Source organism: Engystomops pustulosus, chromosome 6 (assembly GCF_040894005.1).
Source record: "Engystomops pustulosus chromosome 6, aEngPut4.maternal, whole genome shotgun sequence".
In the NCBI taxonomy this organism is placed as follows: Eukaryota; Metazoa; Chordata; class Amphibia; order Anura; family Leptodactylidae; genus Engystomops; species Engystomops pustulosus.
The window spans coordinates 100,757,647-100,770,218 of NC_092416.1; the positions used below are offsets into that span (position 1 = coordinate 100,757,647).

General features: G+C 37.0%; 1 protein-coding gene across 1 annotated transcript; it reads right to left on the reverse strand.

Annotated features, from left to right (window-relative positions):
• Positions 1 to 222: 222 nt before the first annotated feature.
• On the reverse strand, positions 223 to 11,791 carry LOC140064049 (axin-related protein-like). Its single transcript, XM_072110480.1, has 12 exons — positions 11,206 to 11,791; positions 9,499 to 9,644; positions 8,365 to 9,005; positions 7,517 to 7,639; positions 6,910 to 6,997; positions 5,768 to 5,908; positions 4,686 to 4,975; positions 4,382 to 4,576; positions 4,117 to 4,296; positions 3,704 to 3,793; positions 3,145 to 3,306; positions 223 to 3,063 (listed from the first exon to the last, which is right to left on the reverse strand). The coding sequence occupies exons 2-12, from the start codon at positions 9,601 to 9,603 to the stop codon at positions 2,937 to 2,939; spliced, it is 2,142 nt and encodes a 713-aa protein (XP_071966581.1). The 5' UTR covers positions 9,604 to 9,644; positions 11,206 to 11,791; the 3' UTR covers positions 223 to 2,936.
• Positions 11,792 to 12,572: the final 781 nt, after the last annotated feature.

Genomic DNA, 12,572 nt, shown 5'->3' on the forward strand with positions numbered 1-12,572 from the left:
GAACTTAAGCATTAAAAATTTAATGCCATTAAGCCAAGCCTTTCATTGTCTAGTCCCTTTGCTTTCTGAACATAGGTTACAAAAATTAAGAGAAACTCTGAAATCCAAAATGATGGACCCCCTGATGCTTTAGGTCTTCAGATACCTTTCCATTAACCAAGTTATGCATAGTAGCACTTCAAGCAAAAGAAGGTTTCAAAAAAAAATATAAAATTTATTCCAGCTTATTTTTACATTTTGTAGAACAAAAGTTTAAAATTTACACCATAATAACTCTGAAATATATAAACAATGTATTTATATTTTTTATACATGTGAATATAATTAGATATAAAAATATGAATTGCTGTATAAAACGGTTGATGAATGATGGTTACCACATTGTTCATTACTACAAGAAAAAGTTGCTCCCTGTAACAATCATATAACACCTTTAAAACAGGTGATAAGCTAAATGAATGTCCTGATAAACATGTTACCAAGACAATAACAATACTTTATTCATATGAATTTTTAAATAGTAATCTTTACATTTATAAACATTTACATTTTGTATCCCAAAAGGGAAAAAAATAGATATCTATATGTAATCCTTGTACTTTTAAATATGGGAGGCTTTGGATAACATATGCACCACATAAGTTCTGTACTTGCTACAGATTAACTAGAAGACTATGGTCATCTATGCCTATCAGCAACTAAAGTACAGAATGTTGTCTACTCATATTATATTGGATACCCATTCACCCCACAGAAAGTAAGGGGACATTCCTCTACTAGGAGCCCATAATCTAGCTGGAGCAAATGAGCTCTAGGTATTTCATGCTAAACACTGTCCATAGCACTCAGTAACCCTATATGTTGTACCAGAGAATCCTGTTATTTTTACGAAGGAAATAGCAGCAACAGAGGGCAAGCTAAACCTAAAAAAGTGAATGATACGTTATCACCATGTTAGATCAGCTATAAACATTTGATTTCCTACTGTGACATTGCTTTTTTATATGGTGCAGACAAGTAGACAATAGAACATGTACATAACAAAATAAAAGTATTGCAATTTGTGCAATCCTCTCTTATCGGATTGGTATTCGAAGTGCGAGTTTACACAAATATTTCTGACAAACTTTAAGCGGATTAAGGTAGTAAAACTGGTCAGAGCCCTTCAAACAGATTTTTAGTTCATTTTACATCAAGCAGTTATTGCATGTGGCTGAACAATTATAAGTAGAATTACTCAACCACATACAATTTCTTCATTGCAGGCATCATGTTGCCTGCTTACAATGGTAGAAGTGCAAGTCTGCATAAAAGAAAAAAATTCACCAATGATGAACAAGCATTGTTTTGTTTGATTAGTGGATCTTGTGGAATGATTGGGAATTTTCCAACAAAATAGTTTTCAGCCACTCACTGTGTAACAGACCCTTAAGACTAGCCAACCAAACAAGTCCTGAAAACTCAAGGTCAGCCTTCCCAAATATATGTATTTATTTATTGAATCTTAGTACAAAAAAAAAAAAAAAAAAAAAGTTGTATTTTTATGCCCCAAGCAGCAGGCCAGGCAGTTTAAACCATACTTTTACACCTTATAAATATGAAAATACTGAAATTACAGCAGTCTACAGAGACTTTTTTTTTTTTGAACAATTTTAATATATAAAACTTCAAAAAGTTGTACCTCCTGGACCGTGATACAGGTCAATATGTTCTAGGTAAGCACCATTTATTTATACAGCCTCTCAAAGTTATTGAGAGACTTAACAAGAAAATACCTAGACATTTATTATTGCTTAAATAAAAGGTATTTCCTTTGCAGTTATACAATATTTACATAAAGGCAGGAAACCCCTTTAAAATAATAAAGGAGGAAAAAAAAAAATAAACCCTTAAAACAGAGTTTAAAAATAGTTGATATGGCTTTAGCTATTGATAAATGGTTAAATTATGTTTTTCTCCTAAAGGCATCACAATGGGAAAAAAAAATAGACATGTTACCATAGAAAGTTCTTACATGTCTTTTTTTTTGTTGCTGAGTTCAGATTGTTTATATGACATTTCATCGAAAAGGTAATCTGTCCTTAAAACAGAACAAAATTTAAAAGTTAGTTGTTCACAGCCTTCAATTTGCGATTCAGGGGAACAACAACACTTGTACAAAAATATAAAAGTCATAACAATTTCATTAAAATAGACTTAAAAAACTCAGATGGCAATATCCCTCTGGTATGGTGGAAATCCTTGCTGTATAAAAAGGCAAGAAAATCCCCAGCAGTTTGAATAGCAGCAGTTTGATCATCTGTTTTGCATAGCTTGATAACCAGGAACAAAGAAGTGGTCTCAAAAAAAAGTTGACGATCTTTCCAAAAAACTAGAACAGATCTGTTCTCACAGGTGGTGATGAATTTGTTTCAACTTCAACATCAATTTTCCTTTTTGAAATCTTCAATAAACCATTGTAAATTTGCCCTTTAATCCACATAACTGGTAAGTTGTGGTTATCACATGATTATTGGCGATTCAGGATTATGTAGTGGTATAACATGCATGTTTAGTTTCTGCAGCAAGCTGGTTATTGTCCATCAAAACCAAACTCCTTGCCCTATAAATACACAATATAATGTACCCGAATATAGTGGCCAGTAACATTCAGAAAATATGCTTACGCTTTTTTTGCAGCAGACACTTTTCCTATTAACATCTTAAGTTCTGTTCTCTTGCCATGTTCTTTTCTTCTACAGTATTGTGCATTTCGACGTTTTATGCATATATCCTCATATGCACATCATTAAATGATCATACAACTTTCATATTCTCTCAAGATCCTTCACTCAGCTGTTTTACTAGTCCATTAGAAGTGATAAATTCTCATTTGTTGCAATGTGTATAAACCTTCACTTGTGAATAGCAGTTGTTGATACTTGCATGAAGTAGGTTTAACATGCTCTTTCCACTTTGCAGATGATCTTTTCCTCATATAATGGCAGCACTGCCTCCTCCTCAGATATCTCTTGAAACACAGCGTTGCATTCAAATTCTTGACTTTCTTTTTTGAAGTAATATCTGAAAATTATGGGTTGGATATTAGTGACCAATTGACATATCTTTAATACTATCAGATCAGACTCCAGACATGATACTTACTTGTAACTGCCTTTTTTACTGAGTAGATCTTTAAATTCTTGCAAAGTCAAGCTAGGCTCCTTTGTTCGAATCATGTATGGAATTCTTTCCCCACAGAAGTAATAGACAATTGCTAAACCTCCTTGCCCTTGATCAGTATTCATCTTTTTTGCAGCCTTGAGCCTGTAAGTTAAAAGAGGGGAAAAAAAAAAAAACATTAAAGAAGATGTATGAAGGTTCCTAATCTAACACCATAAGCCTTGATCTCAGAAAGTTGTTATATTGGAATAAGCATAGCTGCTTCTTAAACAGCATTATTATTTTGAGCCGATTTTGAAGCTTGGAATTACTAAATTTAAGCCACACCATTGATTTCTGGTGCACAACAAAGTCCACTTCAATCATACAACAATTTGGTTGGGCTTTTGGCCTACAATTAAACTTCCATTAATATGGTTTAAGCAATGCAGAGATATGCCTGTTGTAAAGGCTTCTGGAACAGAAAACTGTTGAGAAGCCACATGCAGGGAGTTTGTATATTTAACACACACAAAAAAAAAACTAGCTTGAAAATACTTACTCTTCAGAAAATTTCATGGTTGAGAATCCAGATGGTGAAAAGTTATCTGTAGCTTTGCCTTTTTCTTTGAGTGTTGATGACTGCACAAACCTTAAAAAAAAAAAAGTTGGATTGTAAGAATGTGAATCCATGCAAGATTTTTGCTGCCATTATTTGATCATTTTCATGATCATGCCAGGGTGTTTAATTAGATGCCATAGTACAACAATCATAGTAGTTGTCGCTTTAATAAGCTGTAACTATCCATTTGACTTAAATCAGGGCATATGGCTTTCTGACAGGTCTGCCTTTAGGAGTCAAGTTTTTAAATCTACATGTTCTAAAACATAGAAAGCTTATAACTTGGTATACAATGGCTCATCATTAGTAAAGCCTGGAAAAACTTATACCCATGGACACACCCCTACATTTACCTATTCTTATGAAGTTTAGGAACTCTCTTGTCTTCAACAAGTCGCCGACGGGCTTCTTCCAGTTGGTCCAAGGTGTTTGGTGCATTAAGTGGAGGCATAGACGTATCCTGCAGGAATAGGTGAGCTGGCTGTGATGATGTGCGATGGCTTGGTTTTTTCACTTCTGAGTAGTGGCTTATACTGTAATAAAGTTAATGGTTAAAGTAAGGATTTCTTAATACTGTTGAATTAAACAATTATACATACTGCCAAGTCCTTCTCTTACCTTGTGTTAACATCACGATGATGTTTTTTCATCATCTTTGCACTTTCTAAAACCCACTGTAAGACACTGTGGCTGCGTTCTACTTCTTGCTCAGGTGAAAGTGGTGTGGTCAGCCCAACAGAAGAATTTCCATCTTCTGGTTTATTAAGCGAGGCACATCCTTCTGCCTTTCTGTAATTTTTAGCTACATGTGAACTACGACAAATAACAAAGAGGTATTTGCATAATAAGAATCAACATTCTATTTGAGACAGTAATATATTTTTTTAATAGTGTGTTTATATATCATCCCAGGTATGCCTACCTTATAGACACTCGCTGCTCCAAAATCTGTGTAACTGGCGTTTCCATTCCTGGAGGAACTTTTGGTTTTAAGAGTGAGGAGGCCAAGCTTTGACCTTTGCCAAATGTTGCTTGACCTTTGGCTTTCCTTTGAATAAAAGGAGACTGTGATCTAGGCGACAGATTTGCGGGTGTCTTCAAGACTCTTGATACATGGTCATCCAGGATGGACTGAGGATCATCCTCAAAAGATGCAGTTGGCATTGCAACATGGCTGGATGTAGGAATGTCAAACTCTGGTTTATCTTCTTCCTTTAAAGATAAAATAAGAAAACAGGCAAGTTTTAATGTACTTTTTTAATCAGTTTACCAGAATCATTACTTTTGAACTGCCTTTGTAAAGTACAAAGTTATTAAATTAACTAAGGCTACACTTTACTCCTTTGCAGAATCTTGCCAAAAGCTATTCCAGTAGCATTCTATACTTTTGCATGCCTCAGCTTGTCAACTTGTCATCCTGCCAGGTACAGTGCATACTTGTCAACATACTTTTATCACAGGCTCACATTTTCTACTTATTACAGACTTAAAACGCCTTTGCATTGTACTGATCATACAGAACGATACAACCCATTAAAATGGCATGGGCCATCATAAAAGAAAATAAGTGATTTTTCAATACATCCAAGACCTTTTCCCTAAAGAGGGAATAAGGAGATCTAGGTCTTCTATTCCAATGCAAGTACATATTCCAACTATTTACAAACACAGTGCAAAATAAACGGCTCCCCAGACACCTGAAATTGTACATGGCCATTTCCTGTTAGGCTAGAGATCAAAATAGTGCTGCAGTTGACCTACAGCCAGTCTATGTACACAGGAAACAACAGTTGTCTCAGGGATCAAGAATCTCCATGACAGTCAAATTTTTGGGCAGCTGACAGGTTTAAGCTTGGAGAGGGCACATGGATAAGTTTTGCGATGCATCTTAACAAACTAGAAGTGTCTTTGTCTATAAAACAGCCTATATAGGAAGCATTAAACAAGCACAAAACAATGACAGGAAGATCTACTAGTAACAAATAGAAGTCATGTATTTTTTACCTCCTTTAACCTTTGTAACTTTTCCTCTAACTTTTCTTGTGCATCTCTCTGTCTTTTAACTTTTTCCAAAGCTACAGTCAGTTTTGCAGCAAATTCTGCAGGATTCGTCGGCATCATTTCAGCTGGTGGGCGCATTGTTCTCTAAAGGGGGAATAAAAAACAAAATTAAGAAATAAATCAGAACATTTATCACAACCCAGTTAGTTTCAGAAATATGCCGAGGGGAAAACAAACTCAAATTTGAATTGGATTTTCAGTTTGTACTACCCGTTAACATAATTGGGGAGCGTTTACATATCAGGTAAAAGTATCAGCTTCTCTTTGGCATGAGAGCGGAACGGACATCAGTACAGATCCCTTTGTTTTTAAATTAAATCTGTTCCATCAGTACACCTATGCCCAAGCCTGATCAAAGTGTTTGGCCCAACTACACCATCACTATAGGTGCCAGATCTGTTGTTTCTAGGCTTCTGCATGAAACTTCCAGCCAGACAACTGACATATTTTGTCTATTAAAGGAAATTTACCATCAAAATCAGGCATATATAACCCAGGGACGCTTACTCATAGATCCAGGCACTGTGACTGTGGTAATCTTACCTGGATCAACGAGTAAGTGTCTCTGGTTTATCCATGCTCGATTTTGATGGCAAATTTCCTTTAATATTCAAAATAAAGACATACACAAGACTGTAGAACTACACCCATTCACATACATGGAGGATTACTGAACTTCCATACATCAAGTGGTATATTTTACTTAATGCCCTATTATAAAGATGTTTTCTGCAAAGCTTAAAACATGTATTATGGTGCAATATGGAGCCACAGAATATCAGTGAAAAACAAGGTCTCATGCCCACGGACGTATGTTTTTTGTAGGCCATGAATCATAGTTTACGGCCCATCTCATCTTTGTGCAAGCACGGCTCAAACCCGCCAATAACAATAGAAAGACTGCCCAGGCCACAAAGACCGGCAGGAATAGGGCTAGGGAACGCAAAACATGTACCTTGAGTAGGGTAAATTATGTACAATAATGGTCATTAAAAACCTTTTAAAAAAAACACACAATTGACCATTTTCTAACCATCTTAATTTAATGAACCAAATGTTTTTTTTTTTTTTTTAATTAAACTTACCGGAACAAAAGGCAGAGGCACTTGGCCATTGGCACTAACACTTCGATGGATTTCTCTCTGCTTTGAGCGGTATGGGGGGATTCCATCTCTGTCAAATACAAAGAAATGGGATATATACAATTAATAGATTGAAAAACTTTAACAAATAAAACATCTCCATATGACAAATGAGTCTAGAGGTTTGCTTTCAGATATGTAGACAAACATCAACTAGTGACATAGAACAAAAATCATAGGCTCTTCCTACTGGAGACACCAACGAGCCAAGTGCACCACTTCTATTTGGAGCCATGCACTTGGCAACTTCATCAAAGTGAGCAGCAAATTCCATTCATTGTCTTCAACAATAGGAAGATAAAAAGCAAGAGGCTGTGTGTTTCTTGACCTGTACCCTCTGGCAGTCTACTTGTTGAAAGAACCAAGGCCTGTAGGACCACCTGCCAAAGATGCCTTAACCTGTCCAAACATGTGAATTTATTATTTTGCTAAAAAATCCTTTTACTCTTAGATAATGAGTTATGTTTTTGCATCTACACATAATTTTGATTTTACATTATAAGTTCATCCAATTGAGGTTGATATAGGCACAAATTTTGAAGATACTTACACGCTACTATCTGTTACGGACATACTGTCTTCAGTAAGTGCATCACTTGAAATCTCACTGTCATTAATACTAGCTGCAGGAGCAAAGTACTGATATACTGGTTCAGTTTTGCGGAAGTGGGACCTATAAAAGTGAAAAAAAAAGATACTAAAAAGTATACACGGAATGAATAACACTATATTGATAGTTAACATCAATACTTAAAACACACTTGCAAGACACAACTCTAAAATGAAATAACTTTGGGACAGTGTGATGAGCATCATTAACCAGAGATTACTATAGCAAAAATGGATATCGGATTTAAAATTTCTTTGTAATTATTTTGTGAACAAAAGTTGGCGTTATAATACTTTTGGACAACTAAAAAAGGTTACAGTTGAAATAAATATCTTCAAAACTGATGTTGCTAACAGATTTACTATCTAATCCAGCATAAGCCATAAAAAGGAATAACAGCTATGAAAAAAACACGACAGTCATAAGATAAGAAGGCTTTGAAACAGCAAGGCATCTTGGGAGGGAGGGGGAAGTTTAGAGGGAGAGAAAAAAAAAAGCAGGCCGCTTTTTAGATGTGGTTCTTTGATCTCTGGAGCAGGGAAAGATTTTGTTCACATCAAAGATATGTGAGCTGAGGGAAAGGAATAACAGCTAAGTTAACCTTTAGCACAAGGAGGGGAGGAACAGAAACAAAGAAGTATGCTGAAAAAGTACTGGTGAACAAACATCAAAATAAGCCTGAAAAAGGTGGGGAGAAGGGGGCAATCTGCTGATTGCAGTATCTATCACAAAAGATGATCATTTCGAGCATCAGAAAAGCATATTGACTGCAATATCACACATCTCACCTTTGGCTTCTTGGTGGTACACGTGTGAAGGTACGGTTTATTTTACCCATGGTGCTCGGAACAACAGAAGAGTGGTGTAATCCATTATATTCCTCTTCTTCAGCTACAGTTGGAAGTCCAGGGCCTGGACTATCAGGGGTGGAACTGTCTTCAATAGCATGAGCATATTCCTTGCATATATCTGACAGCAAAAAAGAAGGAAAGGCCTCTTGCTCCATGGCCCTTTGAATCTCTTGTTGTGCCTGATCGAACACAGTTCTATCAAGTTGTTGGTTTTTGACGCACTCCTTAACTTGAGACCTTGTAGATGGCTTCAAACGCCCCGACACTGCTTGACTATTTTGTACATACCAACGATATATGGCTTTGGCGGTCTTTGAAGTTTTTGGTTCTGCTGGGTCCATAGCTCTAAAGCCATTACAAGCAAACCAGAAACTTAATAGATCCACGAGGCCTTGACCTTCGAGGTACATGCGAAAAAGCGTTGCCCCATCTTGATCATCAAGCAACAAATTCAGGGATCGACCCCATCGAGAAAACCGTGAATCTTGGGATGCACAACCTTCTGCCTCACGAAGTGAATCATCTTTGCATTTCATCTGTTGTTCATAGTGCTGAGGATCCATTGCAAACTTCTCAGTCTGCATTAAAACAAAAAAAAACACACGTTAGCTGTGAATTTATCAACTAGTAGACAAACATGCCCCATCAAATAGGACAGCTTATTACTACTACCATTACTACTTTGTTAAATGGGGTATATCTGTCTGAATCTTGAAGGGCGCACCTGTAGACATGGGGAACCTGTGCAACCTATGTGGACAGAATGGAATACCATTCTATTCAATTCCATATGAATATCAGCAAATTCTGTACATAGCATCTCTTTACCAGCCGTACATATATGAATTTGCCCACTCATGTGTATTTGGCATCTCAAATCGTATGAAAACCTTTTGCTCACGATTTGTGTTAGTCCAATTATTTAGGTCCCATTGATCATCCTCCATCTACTGATTTAAAATCATAAAAGGTTGAAAATGAATTTACTAGTTATAAAATGTTAAAGAAAACTCCTTTAAGTCTTCTTTACAAGCATAGTTGTCATCAATATCCATTTCTATGATGAATTACCTTGCAATTTTTAGTCTCTTGGCCTGGCACTGGCGGGCGCTGTGAAGTTTCCCTGAATATCCTTCCGGAGTCTGGTATACAGGTCAGCACCCCAGCGGAACTCATGGCTGCTACAAATTGATACTCCCGCCTTCAAAAAGAAACACCTAATGATTCAATGAAAAAGGATATATTAATATTACCTGTCAACATTCATCAGCTTTATTCTCATTTTTATAATAAACCAAGAAGCAATTAACACCAAAATGCCTGGAATAATGTTGCCCAAAGACGAAGCAGCCTCATGTATTCTGGATAGACTTAATTGAAAGAAAACTACTAGAGCTTTGAGTTCCCCTGACATCAGCTGTTTGGAGAAAACAAATAGGCTGCATTTAAAAGATCTGTGTATTGTATGCATATTAAAACTACCATAAATAGATAATACGCATCCAGTCCAAAAAGTAATAAACTGGTCACATCACTTTCCACATGTCAACCTTGCAAGTACATTTTTCTATTCAATATTATATTTTTCTATTGGTTTAACTTAAAATTAGTCTTCTGAAGATTATCAGGGATCATTAGGTCTGCATCAAGAAAAGAATCAACTTATGACTACAGCCTATAACTTCTCCGGAACTGCAAGGTTCTATTACAAGTAAATGGCCATCTGGGAACCATTTTCCTCCTTTTCAACATGACTTACGCCATACAGTGTCGCCCTGTAGAGTTTTCAAGAGAAATTATTCACAACAGGTGGGCCAATGACTCTTTCTTCCCCAGCATACCAGAAAATGTGTCCACTATATCCAGATGTTTGAACAGTTTTATAGGTACAATTTCATAGACATTTGTGAATAAGAGAACCTAGAAGTATTCCACCAATTCTCATGAAATACTATACGGATGAGGCCCTTGCTGCCTCTCTGCTACATGGAACTGGGATGCAGATCACAAAATCCTTTAAGCAATTCTCATATTGTTTTCTAATACAGAAACAAGTTGAACTACCTTCAGACTCCAGGTTGAAAGCCTATAGACCAACAGTTAATTTCAAAGCGTAATAATTTGATTGGGAGGGGTAACATTTTTCTAAAATGCATGTTTATTCTCCAAAAAGCACTGTTTAACATAAAAGTGAACTGACCCCAAACTACACAGCAACATGACAACATTGTTAAAAAAGGTACATTTAAAAAAATTGCACAAAGGTAAAACAAATAGGGCTAACTTAATCACAACCTCCAGGCCCCAATACAGGACACCACAAAACAGTTTAGTAGCAGAAAAAGGATAGGACTACAAATGAAGAAGGAGGGGGGGGGGGCTACTCCAGCACAGTATCCATTACAAACCACATGGAGTAAACTAAAACTAATAAAAAAGTGCAAAACAACCTACAGGTAACAGATTAATAAGCACATATTAGGTAAAGTCTTACACACACGAAGAGCATTGCAGATTTGTTTTTCAGATAATTGCAAAACCGAAGGGGCAGAAGCATTAAATGCTAAACATCCCATAGGCACAGCAGTTTCTAAATATATCCATATGTTCCCTGCAGCAGACCGAGCACACCGGATCTCGTGCTGTCCGGGGACAATCACGGAGGCTGGGACTGAAGCCCCTCTAACATTGCAGGGCCACGGCCGGGGGAGGGTGGGGGGCTCTCCGAAGGCACTTGGAAAAGTTTGACATGTTTAAGTCAGTAAAGAGGACATTTACCTTGGGCGTTGTGAGGAGTCCTGGGTCTGGATCGCGGTTCTGTGGGTCAGAAAACAAATAATCCACTCGGCCAGAGAATCCTAGTCATGGTTGCAAACGTTCAAATAATCCGAAAGAGAATCCAAAATTGCAGTAAAGAAAAAAACATGATCCAGTCTGGAAAGGGGAAGGGAAAAAGCCAGGAGAAAGGAGGAAAATAAGCTCACACCTTCCTTGAGTGAGTTAGAACTGGAAGGATTTCTTTCCCTCTCCCTCCTCTCTCTGAACTTTTTTTTTTTTTTTTAATCAAAACCAAAAAGCCCTTTTTCACTCCCCCTGGGGACAAAGCCAAAGAACAAAGGGGTGTTATGGCTTTAATGAAACATCAGTGGAGATCACTGAAGGCTGCATCCTGGAAGCCCGGTAAAACTCCAGATCCGTAAAAGCTTATGAAACACAAAGATAAAAATCCGATTCCACTTCCTGATATCTTCACGGCATGAAAGAATAGCAGAATTGGGCTTTTCGGGCTGATATGTGAGTGCGCTGATTTTTCCGGGCGATCTTTATTCCTTGTCTGTGTTGTGTATCTGCAAGGACCTGGCATTTCTGAATTCCTTTCTTAAAGCCAGACTCCCCCCTCTGGTTAAGAAAAAGAGTCCTTTGAAGGCAGCCGGACCAATGAGAGCGCAGAGTCTCCAGCAGCTATTCCTTTCATCCCATCTTCAAAGAGCCTTCAATCACATTTAACCCCTCAAGTGCTGCAAGAAAGGCAGCTTGCACAGAGGGGGAAGGGATTAAACCTTTTTTTTTTTTTTCAAACTTGCAAAATCAAACTTCCAGAAGTAGATGAGCAGAAAAGAGGGGAAAAATAAATGGACACAACTATAAATAACACATTCAGAGCAGAAAATGATGTGCTGGAGAAAACACATACAGTCGACATTTGTGAACGATTAAGGAAGTTATTTTTTTAAGTGGAAGCATCTGTTTTAATTCTTATTTTTCTTGTTCTGAACCACATGACCCTGCTACGAAATGGCAAACCTTTAGTTTCACTCCAACAAAGTGTTAAATATGTTTGTAGAGAAGTTACCTGACTTGGTAAACATCTTACTGTGCCCCCCTTCCCCCCACACATATATAAATATTGCATCGTCTTGCCTATGCACTTAAAGTTTTTATTATTGCTATTATTATTGTATTATTCTGGACAGTATACAATGATGTGTATGCTATCAGACTTATTTATGTATTTTTATTTTATTTTAATTGTCATGTCCATGGGGGGCACTTATCAAGCACTGGCCACCCCTCCCACGGTGCCATTTAAATGTATTGGGATACATATGGGTACTGTCACTTGTTAGCTCTATGACAACATTTAG

Excerpts from the sequence above, each read along its gene's own strand:
- LOC140064049 (XM_072110480.1), bottom strand. The coding sequence starts at position 9,603 with ATGAGTTCCGCTGGGGTGCTGACCTGTATACCAGACTCCGGAAGGATA. Across the intron at positions 3,794-4,116 it reads CCTAAACTTCATAAGAATAG|GTTTGTGCAGTCATCAACAC; the intron begins GTAAATGTAGGG and ends TTTTTTTTTAAG. Across the intron at positions 3,307-3,703 it reads ACCATGAAATTTTCTGAAGA|GCTCAAGGCTGCAAAAAAGA; the intron begins GTAAGTATTTTC and ends TTTAACTTACAG.